The sequence below is a fragment of the Merops nubicus genome, unplaced genomic scaffold (genome assembly GCF_000691845.1).
Source record: "Merops nubicus isolate BGI_N331 unplaced genomic scaffold, ASM69184v1 scaffold15369, whole genome shotgun sequence".
In the NCBI taxonomy this organism is placed as follows: Eukaryota; Metazoa; Chordata; class Aves; order Coraciiformes; family Meropidae; genus Merops; species Merops nubicus.
The window spans coordinates 38,772-57,842 of NW_008630294.1; the positions used below are offsets into that span (position 1 = coordinate 38,772).

At 44.3% G+C, this 19,071-nt stretch overlaps 1 protein-coding gene across 1 annotated transcript in view; it reads right to left on the reverse strand.

Annotated features, from left to right (window-relative positions):
• Positions 1-203: 203 nt before the first annotated feature.
• Positions 204-19,071, reverse strand: part of LOC103779608 (melatonin receptor type 1C) — a 40,896-nt gene continuing 22,028 nt past the window's right edge. Inside the window, exon 2 of the mRNA XM_008947249.1 lies at positions 204-1,288. Within this exon, the coding sequence (XP_008945497.1) occupies positions 420-1,288 (869 nt within the window). The 3' untranslated portion in view covers positions 204-419. The remainder of the gene's footprint in view (positions 1,289-19,071) is intronic.

The following is a 19,071-nucleotide window of genomic DNA, read 5'->3' on the forward strand; positions in this document are numbered from 1 at the left end:
TTAATATTAAAAAAATATAGGATTCAGAGGGAGGGGGAACCGGTTTGTCAGTGACACGTGGCGATTTCGCCAGCTCTTGAAGGTTGTGTTTGAAGCACAGCTGCATTTCTCCATGCACTCTGAACACTTCCATTTGCAAGGGTATTGGCACGCTTGTGGCAAAAGCAACCAAACCTGTTAATTAGGCACACAGTGAGAGGTGGTATATAAAAAAAAAAAAGAGATAAAGATCAGTCATTTCCATTCTGAAAATCATTACTCAAAGCCTTGATGTCACAGCGATAAGCTAAGCATGAAAGGCAGCAGACTCCTTCCTTGCATGAGGGGCCCAGCAACACCAGCTGTGAAACACACACATAGAAAGGCTCTTATATATTTTATATACAACTGTAATCCCGAATAAATAGCACTGTTCCAACTCATAAGTGTATTTCAGCTTGGTTGTTGTTGTTTGTTACAGCTGGAGACGGCTTGCTCTTCATCCCTTCCGTCCCACCCTTGGAGACATCGATGAACAGCAGCCTGGGAGTCCGGAGTGTCAGCAGTATCCTTTTGTACTCCTTCCGGAAATTCTGGTTCAGAAGCCCATAGATCACAGCGTTGAGGCAGCTGTTAAAGTAGGCCATAAAATAGCTGAGGACGAAAAGCCATTCTGGAATGTGTGGCTGCACTTTTGAAGGATTAATTGAAACAGCAAGGCCAATAAAGTTTAACGGTCCCCAGCACACAGCGAAAAGGACAAAAACCACAAACATAGTCAAGAAATTCCGGACATCAGCTGCTCGGAGCTTCTGCTTGCAGTCTTGTCTCACCCGGTGTTTAACTTGAATCACCAAAATCCAGATCCGTAGGTAGCAAAATGTGACAATGGAGAGTGGAACGATGAAGTGAACCACCACCACTGTGATTGTGTAAGATGTACTCACCGTCTGGGCAAAGGTGCAGGAGTAAATCCGGGGGTCATACTGCAAGGAGCCAACGAAGAAGTTGGGCACAATCGCCACCACTGTGAGTATCCAGGTCAGGCAGAGATAGCAGCAGGTGTTCTTCAGGTTGAAGAGCTTGTCGTACCGAAGGCTGTGGCAGATGTAGCAGTAGCGGTTGATTGCAATTGCCGTGATGTTGAAAATGGACCCGATGACACTTAAGCCCATCAGGAACCCACTTATCTGGCAGTGAACGTTTCCCATGGTCCATCCGTTGTGGAAAATGGCACTCAAGATCAGAGGGTAGGGATAAACTGCCACTACAAGGTCCGCGACAGACAAACTGACGACAAAGATGTTGCCTACAAAACAGGAGAAGAGACCGTGAGAGGTTAGTGTAGGTCCAGGTAGACAACCTGCAGCTCAGAACCCCTCTTTAGGCCTAAGTCTTCTCACAGGCTTCACTCTACCCTCTACTTGGAATTCGAATTCTTAGAAAGTAAGACTTCATTCTACTAGAGACAGCAATGGAGAGTAACTAGGCACAATTAACTTGCATATCCCTTCTTAAGAAAATCCTAAACAGGAAGCGTTACCCTTAACTCAGCTGCAGCTGTGGGTCGGGTTCCTGCATCCCACCAAGTTGTGCAGGACAGAAGGGTTTTGGTCTCCTTGTTAATCAGCCAGCATGATATATAAATATGATATAAATGGCATAACCTGGTATTTGCTGTCCTGCAGCAAACTTCATTCCTTTAAACACTATACAGGACACAAAACTTTCTGTAACATCACACAGTGACACTTTACATAAGCTTCATCCATCACAGGCCAAAGAATTGGGACAGGCAGGTTCAGTTTTCAGTCGTTTATTCATTGCACTGACAACAGTTGCATGGAAAGGTCTTTTTGGGTCTTTTGCATGTGAACAGGTATATTTTCAACAGAATGTCAGCAGTGTTCATGCTAAGGAGCACAGGTTCTTGCAGGAGACATGGTGTAGCCAGTTTTTATGCACTTATATTATTTGGTGTGTTTTCCTGTTCCTTTCATATTGAAGTTGTCCAATGCAATACAGAAGACCAAGCACTCCTACACTGTCTGGGCCTGGGCAGGAGATATGATAAATAAGCTGCTGTCAGCCTTCTCTGCAGAGTGTGTGCTGCAGGTTGTGCTTTTAGGCTCTAAAACAGCGTTGAGAGTCTGTGCAAATATCAAATACATTAAGCCTGGCTGGACTGAAATTGGCACATTGCATGGGACGACGCCCGCCAGCTCCACTGTGTGGAGCAGCCTCCAATGGTCCAGGCAACTAATGACTTCCTAACTGCAGTTACTGCTCGTTTTATGAGCCTGGTATATATTTAGGTAGGTAAAAAGCTTTTCTGTCCAGTTTGCCAGTCAGAGTAGAGGAGTGCTTTTCAGTAAGAAAGTTTTCAGCAAGAAATAGACCCTGAGGTCTTTTGGAAACTGGGGTAACTACAGGACCAGCCATAATGTTGAAAAGGACATCTATCAATATTCAGCTTTTTGATGACTAGACGAATTGTCATCTCAGGAGAAGCTCAACATTGCAGTTAAGAGGACTGCACACTAGAAAAAGTAGTTGTTTTCCTAACTCTATTACCTTCAGGTATAGCTGCAGCAGCAGGAAGGAAAATGCTACTGGAGTACCAGTAGAGACAAGGTTTAACATGTGTAAGTTGTTAACACCTATGCATGTATGTGTTACAGGCAACGTCCCAGCTAGCTCATCACACCTGCACCTTCTCTTCAAACTCTCAGATTCTGCTGTCTACTAGATGCTATGGAAAACAAAACCAAAACCACTAAAAAGAGGTCTTTTTCTGTAGTATGCATGAAAGGATTCTCTGAGATCACAATTCAGCTAGGTCACTGGCTTCAATATTTGGGAAATACATCCAAGGGCTGGCAGACATCACAGCCGTGTTGTCACTGCAGTTGGCTCATTGCCATGTTTGTTGCCAACAAAAATGATCACTACAAGTCAACAGTTCATATCAGGTAGTGGAGTCCACTTCATGCTGACTGGAAAACAGTCCAGACTTGAGAACAGCCCACAGCAGTGTGGAGCTGAGACAGCTGACACAAAACGTCCTTTAAAAATACATATTAGCAGAGGTCATGTGCAGTGCTGAAATCTTTTTAGAGAGAGAGAGTTCACACACCCAGGTCTACCACAGCACACAAGTTTTGTGGGCTGCAGTGCCTCGGTGCTGCTTTTTTCCTGATTTAATATCTTACTTAGAGCTTTTTAAAATGCAGTCACTGAACCTGGTGCCCATGCAATTAACTCTGTTTATGCCCACTGTCAAGGGCAGAACCACCTGTGGTCAGGCTTAGTGCTCATGCAGGCACCCTAGAGAGGGAACGCTCTTCTGCAGCAAAACTTTTATCCATTCTATCAAAAATATGCACTTCAAAATAAAGCAGAGGGTGTTCCCAGCACAAGAATTCCCTTCTGGAAAGGTTTTCCAAAGCAATTTTTGAGACAGTAAAATAGAGACAGAGAGGAATCAGCAACCCAATTTTGGAGACTTTCAGAGGATGCTGGAGGCAGAGTCCACTGGTGGGACCACAACCCTCCCTCTTCACTGAACCTATTCCAGCTGGATACACTTTAATATACACAAGTGGTTGGAGAGCAAGCCTCTGCATTTTCTGGGGATAAAAGCCAGCCACATTCAGCATCCAGTTCTGAATCAGGCCAAGCACAACAAAGCTGGATATCTCCTACTTAAGACAGCACATCTATGGATTCAATACAAAGCTTAGCAAAATCATAGGGAAAATTATTAGTCTCACACCACTGCCAGCTGCTGGGAGAAATGAGCAGTCTCAGTCAGTCTTTCTTCACTAACTGGGATCATTGGGAAGAAGTAAAAATACTACGGTGGTGGGAATATTCTATAAAAATAGTATTTACAAGCTGGATTTAGTAGTTCAGATTCAATCCAAGAGCACAGTATTGTGTGTATTATTTTGACACCACTTCATCGCATGTTGCTCCAGCAAGCGGAAAATGAGATTGTTTTATCAAGACAAGAACAACCTCCTCCTTTACTTGGAGAGCAAACCTGCCATCCTCTGCCCTGTGCCTTCACCTTGCAGTCTTGGCTCTCCTATCAGCTAGAAGCCCTATGGCCCCAGCAGGGTGTCAGGCCCCCCCAAAATAATGTCAGAAAGGTTCCCTCAGTACTATTTCACAGAAACAAACATCTTTTCATTTATTTGGCAATGGGGTCAACTTCACATTTTTCTTCTGGGGAGATGAAGATGAAGGTCAGACCCATGACAACCACTTGCCAACCAGTCCTGCATATCAGTGCTTTTCTCACCACTGACTGCTGAAAAGAGGGGCAACACTGCAAAGCAGAACATGCCCTTCAAAGTGTGGGAACCGGCTGCTGGCTAATTATTAAAATAAGAGTAACTCGAGTTAAACATTTCTTCAGCCTTGCAGTCCCTGCTATGAGACCACCGTGTGCTGGGCCCTGCGGCCAGTGGCTCACACCTTTCTCCTCTGTGAGATCAGACCAGACACTCATTCCCCAACACGCTGCAGGATGGGAAGCCATCTAATGCGTGGCTTTTAGGGAAGGTAAAGACCAGTCTCCTGCCAATGATCTTTTTACATTTTTTCACTATAAAATAAAGGAGTCCTGCCCATAAATAATACCAGCATGACCTTATCTCAAATTTCAAATTACCTGCTTCTGTGACAATATTTTCAGATATATCTTTTTCTCTCTGCTGGCATGTGACTATATTTCCTTATTAGCTTCCACATTTTTCATCCTGTTTTTAACTTCTACTCTGGTATAAATTGATTTGTGTGCCACTGTGCTCTATCCCCCACTTAAAGAGTCACAGATGAAGAAGCATGAGTGGTCGGGAAAGGCAAGTCTGTCACAAGCATACTGGAAATAAAGTTTCCAGAGAAACGTTAAAACTTTTCACATTACAGAGGTCTAGGAAAAAGCTATATATTGTAAATCATGCACTGTTCACAGTGTAATTCATAAATTGTTTGGGGGAAAAAAACCCACCCACAAAGCAACCTGAAACCTAGCAGCATAGCAGATTATGAGCATGTCCAAGTAACACAAAAGGGAATTTATCCCAAAACATCTTCTGCCCTAGTACTCCTGCCTTTGAGCTCCCTTCCTATCTCTCATACTCCTATAATCCTGTTTCTGCTCACTCCAACAGCCTGCTCCTGTATTCCAGCAGTTCCCTGGCTCTGCCTCTTATTTTGCTCATATTATCCAACAACACAGGTTAGCTGAGGACTTACTGTAAAGTCCTGGTACTAGGAAACGTGGAAATACCACAATGAGTTCTGCAAATCAATAAACCACATACATAAAGGTTTCCAGTGGCAGGCTGCCTGAACAGCACCTGACTTTTGTGAGAAAGGACATCATTCTACAGAGACTGTAAAAATACAAGGGCTGTTGGCCCTGCCTGCCTCAAGAGGCTGCTGGAACTCCCTTGGTGCACAAGCTCCAGTTGCAGACATGAAGCCTCTCCCTGCTGTGGGCTGGCCTTTGGTACACATGGGCTGTGTTGTAGGTATCCCAAACCTAGGAGTGGGGTTAAAAAGCTGGGGGTGGCAGGGTGGGAGGGGGAATGAGGTAAAATACTTCTCTGAAAATTAGTTCTTTTCCTACATCTTAAAATGTCCACAGCAAGCACCCAAAACTCTTGTTCTCTGTTATCTATATAAAGCTCTCTTACAGCCACACTCCGCGCTGAAACATTACAAAATTCTTTGTGTCAGGTTAACAAGATACAGATGCTCAATGCAGCCTCAAGTCAACGCTGTCATCTGTAAACCTGATGGTGAAATGGAAATGTTCCTGAGCAACACAATTTGCACCAAAGCAAAGAGACAGCTTTGCAGATCAACTGCTGCTCGCCTGGCAGAGTCCAGCTCCAAATGAGAAGGTAAGAGGGTTTTGCTGTCCAAGTTGCCCATTCCTGCCAGCCACTTTGCAGGCATCCGAGCTGCTCCAAAATAGCTGGTGTCCAGCTCAGCATTTGGAGGAAAACAAACCCACATAAAACAGCCTCATGGCCAGCAGGTGAGAAGCTGACCCATGAGCATGATGGACATGAATGCCAAGGAGGCTTACTGCATAACCAGCCCTGCCACTGTCCCAACCTTTTCCCAGCACTGAGATAGATCCTGGTGTCTGTCCAGCAGCAGCCAGAACTGACAGTCATAAACCAGCAGTTACATAAACTTGTGTTGAGAAAAACGTGCAAAGATGCACAATGACATAATGCTAAGAGTTTATTGGAGTGACTGGTATGTTTGTGGTGACACCATCCTGTTTGTGACACAAAAAAAAAGCACCTTGAACTCCTTTCTGGTTTTATGAAAAATTCAACAGACTCATGTCTACAAGGAGATAAACTGGAATTAAGACTCACATCAACCTCAGAGAGATATACATAATAAGGTTCAGTAAATAATTTAACAGGCCATGACTGTAAATCAAGCATCTGATGACCACTTATCATAACCTAATATTCTCTATTTAGCCTTCCAAAGCTCATGCTCACTGCAAAAGAGAAGCAAAATGTACTGTTTGCCCCAAGCAAAAAGATAAAGTCATGAAAGCTTTATTCAGCATGCAGTAAGACTCTTTATTAGCTTGGATAGCCTCCTTTTCTTGTTTGATTTTCCCTGCTGCTCACTGTGCATTTGCCTGTGTTTCACTAATCTCCAGCCTGCAGACGTGAAGTCCACACTCAGTTCTGCAGACTCAGGGGAAACTTCATAGAAACTCAGGTTTCTATCAACTAAGTGTTCACAGAAAACACCTTCAGACCAATTTTGTTCTTTTTATAACCTAAGGATACCATGGAGCACGTGCAATCGTATTGATCATATACTGCTGTCACTTAGATGGACAATAATACTGTGGTCTTCGGGGATCCTGATCCTGCAGCCCTCACTCTGACAAGCATTTCTTACATGACAAACTCCAGAGGATCACTCTGGGGAAGACATTGTTTATTTGCCCCATCAAAGAGCATTTAGAATCATCCTCCTACAGGAGACTATGACCCACGTCACTGGTTCATGCAAGCTCCTGGCTCGCAGGACACTGTGACCACCACACAGGCAGCAGCCAAACGGCACATGAGAAATGCCAGGCTGTCATTTGTTGTCTCTTTCCAGCATTCTGATAAGGACTGATGCATCTGACATGCCTGTAAAACAGACCAGCATGTACTTACCCATTCTGACAACTGAAAATGTTTGACAGGGGAGCATAAGTGAAAATCAGAGAAACTCTTCCTGAAATCCAGGCAACAGGGAAAAGGAAAAAAAAAAAAAAAAAAAAATCTGTTGTCCAATTCATTAATCCACAAAATGTAATTAAGGATTTTATTTGTGTATTAGGGAATCTGTTCAAAGAGAGGAATAAACAAATGAAAGGGAAAAGCATTCAATCAATTATCTGTTATCACTTCTCCATCAGGATTCAGAGGGGGATAACGTGTGGTTTCCTGCAGTTAGAGAATGCAGTGGGGCTGCCAGCTGGTCTCAAGTTCTGATCGTGCTGCATAAAACAATACAGAGGGTAATGAATGGATAGGAGGAATTGCCAGCCCACAGCATCTTTAGGATGTCAGTTTAGAAAACATGGAAATATCTAATTTAAGGACACCATCAAGCTCCTAGACGAAAGCACAAAACTCCAGAATAATTTAACTTTTTCCTGGCAATCTCTCAGCACAATCATGAAGCCAGAGAACAGCAGTATGCTCTGTGCTACCACCAGTACCTGGCTTACTGGCATTGTTCCCTGGGGGAAAACTGTGGGCATTTAGTGCTGCTCCCTGTCTTGTGCCAGCCCTGTACCCATGTAGGAGCAAAGCCAAGGCAGAGCAGGAGGCCACCTGCAGTGTGAACTCTCAGCCTCACCCTGTGCCCTTCCACGACCAGACGTTCCAGCATCACTCTGACATCACGACTTCAAGCTTCATTAGTCATCTTATCAGTATAGCACCACGGCTGTGTGAAAGATGCACCCTCTGGACCTGTGAGAAAGACTTGCTTGCACAGGAGTAGAAAAACATTGCAGTATTTAATGAAGTAGAAAGGACCAGCTCCCCAGCACTTCCACTACATTTATTCTGCTATGTGCCATACACTATTTTGGCTGATGGTTTAAGAAAGGAATTGCTCACACTGCCAGGTGGAGGACTGGAATATTGGATTTTAGACTTACTTTTAGGTCATGACCTCTTAATTGCTTTGCTGTCAAAACCATATTTGAGCCATGCCTTCAGCTGCTCTAACTGGATGCAGGGAAGGGCAAGCATTTCTAGTGTTTCCACCTCAGAGATTTGTAACTTCCAGTTGGATAAAGCCAGTCAGATTGAAAGCCACATCTGAGCTCAGAAGTCTGTGGAAATGGGCTGGAAGTTAGAGACCAGCCCTGCTTACATGATTTCATCGCTTTCCTTACATCACTTCCATTACACTGGAAAAAAACAGTCAGTGTCACCTCTGTTCCTATGAAGATCATGGAACAGATCCTCCTGGAAGCTTTGCCAAGTTTCAGCAACCCGCTCTAGCTGAAGCTGTCCCTGCTCACCGCACAGAAGTTGGACTAGTTGACCTTTAAAGGTCCCTTCCAACCCAAAACACTCTATGATTCTATGATACTTCCCTTGGTGTGATGCAGATGATACCTGGACACTCACTCTCAGCTCAATAAAAATTACTTTAATTTCATTGTCTTGTGGATCTTTAAAAGTTAGCTGGCCCTCTATTGGTACCAGTGCAGAGCAACTTCCCCATTTTCAGAGTTTCAGATACGTTAAGAACAAAGGGAGGCTTTTAGAACATCCCAAAGAAACACTGTTTGGAAACCTTCCCCCTGTTATTCCACAATAATCCTAACATGTCCTGCTCACCCTAGGCACACTATCCTGAAAAGAAGATCTGAAGATGATATAAAGAAAGGTGAAACTATGTGAAGTTGACATTTTACTTACCTCTAACAATTTTCAACTTTTTAAAAATATAATTTTCTCTTTATGTGCCTTTTAATGACTCCCTCCTGCGTTTTCCTGGAAGTTCTGACCCTTCACGTGAAAGAAAATCATGATGTTGCAGTTCTGGATTTCTAAACTTAGCTCTTGTTAGTGTGATGTTCTTCCTGGATGCAATTGTGGCAACTGGATCTGTTAGTAACAGAGGAGTCAGTAGTGGTCTTGAGCTGGCTCCTAATATATATGAAAAGAGTGTGAAAAAGTTCCCCTCCTGGTTATGTGCCCCAGACTCCTGCCATTGAACTGTTCTATCCATCAAACTCAGAGCCAGCCGTAAGGCTGTGAGATAGCAAGCCTGCCAACGTAAAAACTTGGACCCTCCCTCTGTCACTTCCAAATGCAAGGGGAAAAGATGGGCTTAGGAACACCACCTGCCTTCACTGCACGTCCCAGCAAGGCTGATGGAGAGCAAGTGTCAGGGGCAGGAGGCCCCTGGGGCCACCCCCCAGTTTTCACCAAGCAAGAGGAGGCTTCAGCACCTCCATCAGTGCCAGCTGAACCCACCCAGCACCGGCTGCAGTGTCTCTCTGCAGGGACAGCATGGCTGATGGCCACCCATTCCCTACAGCAGCCTCCTGTAGGAGATGGCAGGTCTTTGGGAAGAGCCTAAACAAAAGCCCTTGCAGCTGTAAGACAGTATGGCCAGGTACCCAAATTCCCACTTGACACCCTGGCTAACAGTGCCACCATCTGACTTCCAGCTCTTTACCCTCCTTCTGTGCCTGAAATACCTGCTGAGTGGTACTATGTGATTTTAACTAACTACCTAATTCTCATCCAGGCTGTGCAGGGAGTGATCCAGGCTGATGCCCTTAGGTTTACCTCCACACATTGCCCACACGAGCACAGAGACGAGCTCTACCAGACCATGCTAACCCCAAGCCCATTATTTACCAACTGGTTTGTAAAGAACCCTAGATCAGGAAAGGTTCTGTATAAACATAAATGTGAATTACTGCCAGCATCCATTGAAACGACAAACCAGCATCCATCCTCTCCTGGTCCTGGCAGCTGCACTGCCACCGTTTGCCATCTGTTACTGTGCAGAAATATAATCTGTGAACTCATGCCTAATAGACTTCATAATGCTCTTTTGCTATTGGTGCTGGTCAAAGTGTGTCTCTGGCCTGGAAAGAAAACGTGTGTTCAGGACTGAATGTGTGTTCAGTAGAATCAGCTGAACACACAGCTGATTTTAGGGATAAAAGCCATGTCAGACCGCCCTGGTGAGTCCTGCCCAGGACCTGCTCTGCTCTTCCTCCTGCTTCCCCAGCATGGTTTGTTGACTGAGCCTTAGTGACAGCACCAGTCACTACCCCCGTGGACCTCCAGTGCAAGAGGCAGAGGTTACCCTGCCACAACTAACAGCTTGTTTTGGCCTCCCAGCCTCCCAGTCCCAAGGGTGAGTCTCTCTCCAGCCCCAGATCTTCCTGGTTAGTTGGTGGGGATGGGAGGCGTTTTTTTGTTTTTTTGTTTTTTTTTTTTTTCTCCTTGTAACTCTTTTGAATTGAATTTGGAAATTATAAAGCTGTTAAAAAAAAAAATCACCACACAAAAATGTTTCTGTCAGTGAAGAACACTTAGCCTTTAGCTCATTCTGGACCAAATTTTGTCCAAGTCTGCTACAGGCAAGACCTTTTCAGACTATGACTGAGGACAGACCAAAGAAGTTGTGTGTGGTGTGGAATGTCCAAGGCAGAGGTGGAGACTCAAAGCAACCAGTTTTCCTATGAAGACTTACAGGTGCTTTTCATACAGGCTGTTTGTGCACACACATCAGTTCACTTTTGGGCTGCATTAGATACTGTAATACCAAATTCAGATGCCCTTTTCAAGATACACTTGAATTTAATTTTTAAAGATTCACACTTGAAACAAAGTAGCATTGTGCAGTACCTAGATTCAGGAGAGAGCAAGTGGAGCTTAGACCACAGAGATAAAGCTCAGTCTGGACACAAACCAGCACAACACAATATGCTGCCCTGAATCCAGCCTCACTTTCTAATGAAGGCTCAGGACAGACCTCTAACACACAATGATCCTGCCATCAGGATCTCCTCCAGCACTCTGTCCAACAAGAACAAGAAACTAGTATAAAGATAAGTCAATTGCCATATAAAGATAGGTAAATTTTTAGACAAAAAGTAGTCACCATATAAAATAAAATAACTCAACCTAAAACAATAATTAGAGGAATAATAATAGAAGAACTTGAGTTAACAGGACAGCTCTGTGGGGTACATACACTAAGACAGAGCAGCTGTGCTCTGAGCAGCCTCAGCTTTGGGATGCTGAGCTGGGTTCGTGTGACTGAAGGAAGCTTTCCACCTTTCCCACTCTGGGTTGGTCTAGGGAGGGCTGTTTCCCTTCCCAGCAAACCTTGCCTCCACAAGAGCTTCATGAATCCCCGTTCTCCACTGCCAAGACTGATTACTCTGTGCCATACAGACTAGTTAGCTGAAATTTGTTTCTCATCTGTTTTGGAGAAGGTAAACAAATGCCATTCCTTGAACCAGAATCTAATCTCACGTAAGTAGGACGAATCTGAAACAAGCCCAGTGCAAGCAGGCTTGTCAGTCTACTACCTTGAAAGCATGGAATTGGAGTTTTACCCATCTGCACATTTCTTACAGTATTGCAGGGCAAATCTTACATTTCTTAATTAAGAACAACTGTCCTGCAAGCAGGTGTCAAAGCCCAAAGAGAGGGGAATGCAGGGGTGTAAGGAACAGAGCAGCAGGCTGCAGAACCTGCATGGGGAAAGCAGACTTGCTCACAGGCCAATGAACACTGCAGGCTGCTGTAACGGAGCTGCATTTAGTTTGCCTTAGCTCCAAATCTGCCCTCACTGTAATTACACAGCATCCTCCTCCTATGATAAACAACCTGTTGAGTAAACATGATGAAAACATGGCTGGCTTGTTGCCCTCCATCTTTCCTCTCCACCTGGCATTCTGACACCCCAAGTTTGCATCTTGACACCCTATGGTCTGATCAAAGGCCGGATGCCTTCCTAAACCAAAGCTGGCCTTCCAAAGTCCCTTCTTGCTTTGGGCTTGGGGCAAGGAATTCACTGGCCAAGCAAAGACCTTGCTGACCATGACTTGTGGGCAGGGCCCTCTACACCCTGGTGTTGATGGACACCTGCAGACCACATACCAGATTCCTCATACACAGCACTTTCACCAATCACTGCAATAAACCAGCCCCCTTCTGTTCATCTTTTCAGCACTGAAAACAGAGGGCCTGCTAGTTAAGTACTGGACCGAATTGAGGTCACCTAAAGGAAGGGTTGGGTGTTAGAGCAGCAGCAGGGTGATGATCATCAGGGTAGGATACTTATTCTGTTTTTGCACAGCAGTTGCCACGAGAGTTAGGAAAAAGAAACATAAATGGGATCCCATTTATCTCCAAGGTGATAGCTTTGTTGTAGGCTACTGCAGGGTCTTGGCATGCCTTACAAGGCTGCACTGCAATTGAGTGGCTTTGCTTCTGATGACCTTGATATATTTTTTCAAACATTTGGTGGCCAGTGTTATAAAAAAAAAAAAAAGGAAAACAACCTACATGGGTTAGATTTAGTCCACAGAATACCTTCCAGCCCACATTCTTTTCTCCTAGGGCCTCACACTGGACCTGGCAATGAAGCAGGTACTGCGGATAAGGCTAGAAAAGAAATGGTACCATTAGGGACAGGAAAGCAGCATAACTGGGAGAAGCTACTTACACCCCTGTGCATAGCCAGTCTAACCTCGAGTGGACCTTTTGAGTCAGTTGGTGGTTAGTAAGGAAGACTCTGCTCCCCCAATTCAGTGTTTGTATGGCAAAAGGTATGACTATGAAATCCATCAGTGACAACAGAGCTGGAAGGGGCCCTGGGAGATGGATTGACCATCCCTCCATGCACAACATCTCCTCCTAAAAATTATTAAGGAGGAGCATTTCTAGATTGACATTGCTCTTACTCCAATCCACGCTGCCTTCCTCACAGCTTGCTACAAAAAAGAAGGCATGTGCTGGTTGAGGAGTCTCAAAAAGAATGGAATAATTCAATAGCACCTTAAGTTAGTGTTAGAACTCACACAAAATAAAGGAAGAGCCACAGCTTTTCCCACTGCCTTTTGCTCCTGAAGTGTTGGATTTTCTATAAGTTTTAGAGGACATACTTCACTTGCCATCCTCTTCAATGACTAGAGAAATGGTGAAGGTTCCTAAATTTCCAAAAGAAAAACCTCAGTCACCCTATGCATTTTCTGAAAAGCCCTCTTCTTCACTTCTAGACTTTCTTTACCATCAGTACTTTTTAGAGAGCTGTCATTCATTAGGCATAAGATTTTAACTCCTGCCTCCCAGTCTCTTCAGATTGTGACACTCCATTTTCTATCCTCAGTAGAATTCACTCACATTTTTTGTTAAACTGCTGAAATCGTGTTGTTATCTGTCCCAAATGAAGTATTTTTGTTTATCAGCAAACTCCAAAGTAACAGAAAGACATGATGAAATGAAGCATGAGATTAATAGTCTTCTACTGAGAAGTCCTTGTGTCCAAAACCAAACACCAATGTCATACATTCATTGTAAAACCTTAAGGGTATTTGCAATATCACATATCATTAAAATTACCTTCCCAAGATGGGGTTGATTTGACAGGGTTAGAAAGCTAGAGAATTTCTGGTCCTCAGCAGCGGCCTAACACAGCCCTATCAAGGTAGGCAACAAAAACTCACAGCTTGTTGCCCATCTTCTTCTTCATGGCAAGCCCCAAAAGCAGGCTGTTAGAAACACAGACAGGACAGGGAGACCTAAGGCAGGCTCAGCACGCACTACAAAGAGATTTGCAGAAATTCTGTCAAAAAATTTGTTTGGCATATTGCCAGAATCAGATGAGAGCTTTACACATTAATGAGAAGTTGAGTTGTGCTCAGCAAACGTTCTCTGCTCTCTGAGCAGAGCTGGCAGCACGGTGTGATGTGGTGTGCACCTCCCTGTCAGGCACCAACACTGCTTATACGTTCATTCAGGCAGCTCCAGAAACAGCTCTGAGAGCAAGGAGGTCATCTTCAGCCTGGCAGGACCACCCTTGCACAGCCATGGGAAGGTTTTAACAGAGGCAAATAGCTCAGTCAAGTATCTGTACGTATTCTAAGGAATCCAGGGAGTTATTTGTAAGGAACTGGGAACTAAGGCTTCAGTAACAGATCTACACAAAATAACAGAGACCAGCTCTTGCAGGAACCTCTCTGGTCCGAACCACCCAAGAACCTCCCCAGGGGCACACCATGCCCCAGGCTGCCACATCACCCAACTCTGGCTGCCTCACCTCCCTGGTTCCAGCGTGGGGAAAACGCACCCCGTGGGGCTTGGGCCCATGTCTGTTATCTCAGCAGAACTAACAGTGGAGAAGCACACAGCATTGACTGTACCAGAATGAAAAACAAACCCAAAGCAACTTCCAAAGCCCAGCATCTCAGCACCAGGAGCACAGGACGTGGAGTTTAATGGCTGATCAGGACAAGGCAGTAGTAAAGGGGAGAAGAAGGGAGGAAGCCAGCTCTGGTTCATTCAGGAGTTCAAAGCCTTTCCCAAATCCAGCTACATAACACATCTTCTGAAAGGAGAGTGATTGCTTCTTCTACGTTAGCAAGAAAGCAGAAACTCTTGCCAGCACTGCCTCCTGATACTAACTGTCCTTTTATCATTCATTCAGGAAGTAAACTCTTAACCAGGCAGATTTTTATCAAATGACAAATAACAGCTGTGGGAAGAAGAAAAATGTGCTGCATTTCATTAGAACTCTGTAAGACTCTGACAGCCAGAAACACACTGCCAAAGTGGCAAATACAGCCGAAAAGACAAGACAGAACCCACAGCAGCTGTTAAACCAAATGGGAACTTGTTAAAATGAAGGGCCATTTTCCCTCTTTCATACTTAGTCTCAAAACACTATGTAAAGAAATCCAACCTCATATAAAGACAGGCTGAGTCATTAGTGCAGAAGTGACACCAGACCCTGGCGAAGATTTCGGTTTAAAAGGTAACTGTTAATACCCAAGCTGTTCTGAAAATCCTATGAATATGTTAATATGATATCAACTGGAACACTCTAATATTAAAGTAATAAATCCTACCAGATTGAATTGCATTGTTATTCACTTGGTGTTACACTGTTCCTTAAAAATATACACAGATTCAACAAGCAGGATGCTGTTGGGTATGTAGCATTAACACCAATGCCATTCTGGACCAGACCACGTTTCCTTCTTGAAGATCAGTCAAGGCCATACCTCTCCCCAGGCATCAGCACTCCCAAGTTCTCTACACCACCAGGAACTGGTTTCACTCGTGAAGGCTGCTGGGACTGCCAGGAGGGAACAGGAGTCCACAAAGCTTTCACAAGTCACACCTGAAGGTAACTTTGAAGAGGTACCACAGCAGCCACTGAGACATGCTCAGGACTGAAAAGTATCCTGCAAGCCAAACTGTACATTTTGCCTGAAGGATGCTGATTTTCCAGAGGGTATACAATGATTCTGCTACAATCAGGCCCAAAATAAACACTGAAAAATCAAACAAACCAAGCACAAAACCTGCCAGCCAGCCTTAGATCATCCCACAGCATGAAGATGCAGTGCTGACAAGTTCTGTGCTCTATTTCTTTTGAGGGCAGGAGGTGATCACACTGAATAATTCTGCATTTACTTAGAGCTAATCTCACACTGGAGCACTGACTGTAAAGACAAACCAGAGACCCATCCCTGTTTTGAGCAAGGACTTCCCCAATTAACTGCCATGTAGCCCTGAGCAAACCGCTGCCTCTGCAGGTTTTGGCTTCCTGCTCTGCCAGCTGAAGATCCTTCCTTGCATTCACTGATGTTTAAAAGCACAAGGATGTTGTTTAGTGGAAGGCAGAATAGAAACAGAAATTAAAGTGTTCCTGTCATGCTCACCTTTGGGCTCTTGGGCAGTTCTGCCAAACTAAACACTCTGCTTTGAACAGCCCTTTACCAAGCACTTTCAGGAGCCTGCAATAGACACGAACAATCAAAAAAAAAAAAAAAAACAACAAGATAAAGCTGGCAGAAGGACAGCCCTATTTACCTGTCCTGGAATTCCCCTTAATCTCTCCAAATGGGAGTGGTTTAGATGAGAAATGCTGAACTGTAGCACATGCAACTGTAAATTCAGTAGGCAACACTCTTCCCATGCAACCAGATGGAGTTATTACTCCTTTGTGGTACCAGAAGAACATTTTGCTGCTACAGGTGCTGTGACTGGAGCTGCTGGCCCTGGAAAAGCACAGAGCTATCTGGGTTGACAAACATGGCCAGGGATTCACAACACCAGCAGTCTGAATCGTAAGAACCCTTGATTAAGTCCTAACTTGGACTGCTGCATCCAGCAGTTATCCTGCAACTTCCACTTGACTTGGAAATCTTTGATGCTTTAAGCTGAATGCATGGTCCATTGCTGGACTGTCAACGCTCCTATGCTTGCAGTCTGTGTCAGTTTGCAAAGCTCCTGAAGATCTCTCCCAGAGAAGCCTCACCACCTAGGTGACAACTGGAAAGGTCCATTGTAAATCCCACTGCATGAGAATGAACACATTGTTGTCCTTCTGCCATGGGGTAGAAGCTGCCTATGGCCTTGCAGGTCAGCATCTGAGAAAGCAGTGATGCAGCTCATGGGCCAACTATGAGTGTTGCTTGTTTAACTTACGCCTGGTTTGAACGGATGTGGTCACACACTGCCTGCAGACAATTCCCTCTTTGTAACTGGAGCCCAGGGATAGTGCCTTGTCCCCAGAGATGATGGCATCAAGAACTGAGGTATGACCTTGGTTTCCCCTTCAGGCTGCTGCTGATTGTACATCTCCCAGCACATCTCACTTAACAAAAAACTCACATGTATCTCTTGGCTTCCCAAAACTGAACACTTGCTCCTGTGCCAGGAAAAAGAGCTTTGCTGTCTATGTACAGCAGCATGGCTCTGCAACCCTGGTCATAACAACAGCACTGCATAATAACCAAGAAGACTGAAGCAGCTAAAACCACTAGCAACTGTACAATACATTGCTATATGACTGCAACATCAACTCAGAAAAGGAATGTGAGGAGGACATTGAAGCATGAAGAGCAAGAGAACAGAATTTTCATTGAAAGAACAAAATTCTCCCTGTGCCTCCTGATGCAGCACAACATCCTGCAGGACCTTGTTCCCTGGGCCCAGTGTGGGAACATTTAAGCACGTGTGGCAGAGATTCAGAAGTGATGGCTCCATGGAACTGACACCTACTGAAGTGTCCGCAAAGCAGCTTCTGCGCCAGGAGCAGTAACAGCTGCACTATGGACCTTGGAGCGTTCTTTGACAAGAACAGTGCTATTCTCTTTACTCCATTTTGTTATTTGGGCTTCTTTATCAGCACTTCTGCACAATCCCCAGGTGGTCTGGTAATGATGGAAGACAGGGCACTGCAAATCATTGTTATGGTAAATGCTACAAGTTTCTCAGACCCCTGAGATACGGGCAGGGGCTGAAGAATATACAGAGGCTGCTTTGGGAGAACAGCACCATTTAGAACAATGTCAGGTTCCAGCAGGTCAATTCAAGTAATCAGAATCACATAAACAGGGCTGTCACCTTCTCCTCTGGAGACAGGGAAATATCAATAACAGAGATGCATGCCTTGGAGACTCCAGACACCAAGAAACTGTTCTCACAGGCTCAAGGAGCTAAACCATTCTGAACCTCCACACAACCACCCTGACTGTCCTCCAAAAAGGCCATGTTTTGAGGTAGACATGAAGCTGCTGCTACGCCATTACTATATAAACCGTAAATTACAAATATTTTAAACCAAAACATGAAGGTGGCTTTCACAGTACTAGGACCTACCCACAACAGCTGGACGAGAATACACTCTTCATAGGTATAAACCTCAGAATATCAGTACTTCCCATCCTCATTTGTGACCCCAGCTTCCTGGAGAATGAAGTCTGCTGATGACATTGCCTGCCTTTCCCCAGTAATTTTTGTTCCTGAAGGCCAACTTTATTCACATTTTATAGAAGGTTGGATGACTCATTTGAAAAGAAAAATCAAATCCTACACAATAGAAACTGGTCCCCAGCAGAGCAAGGGTATTGTGAATGATCACACTCATTACAAAAGGTATAGAGTGACCTCAAGTTTTCCAGGAAACTAGGTAATTCAGTTGTTACAAAACCACAGATTGGGATGAGTTTCAGTCAAGTTCTTATTCACACAATGCAGAACCAGCCTATGAGAAAACTGGATTCATTCTGGTGCTCAATGTTTAACCCATTCTCTGTATGAATGATGCTAAAACCCAAGAAAATCAGAGGTAATAGCATAATACTATTGAGGGGTTGCTGCTGGCTTCAAGTCAAACTAACTCATCTTCCATATCTCAGCCTAGAAGAGGAAAACTGAATCTCTCATTGTGGACAATGAGTTATTAGCAGGAGTCTCCTCTAAAACAAAACTTTTCCCTAAAGTCCTGACTGCTTCAGCAAGACTAACAAAGGCCAGAATAACAGTCAGCATACATGTTTCTTGGTAGAACCTGTAAAATCCAAGACAAGGAAATCAACAAGAAATTAACAAAAGACAGATACATTATAAATATCCCAAAGATCAAAAGTGTCTCTGTCACAGGTTAGACTTCAACTGCCACCAAAACCTCTATCCACGAGGCTCCAATCCTCCAGTCAGTAGGAAACCAAAATGAGAAAAACAACAACTGTTGAGATTACTACAAGCAGGCCCACCATGGAGAACAGGAACAGGTCTCCTGAAAGGAAGCTCAACGCTGACACTGAATAATAATGGACATATATACATGTGCCATTCATAGAGGCAACTTATTAACTGCAGGCTTGTCATTGTAGGATACTGCAGAACAAGGAATGCATATTCCCAGCAGTGAGATCTGATGAGTTTTCAAAGAAATGGTATGTTGGCAGAAGAAGTAAAAGTCGCCAAGAAAAAATAAAACCAAACTAAATCTGCTTGAATAAAGTGAAGA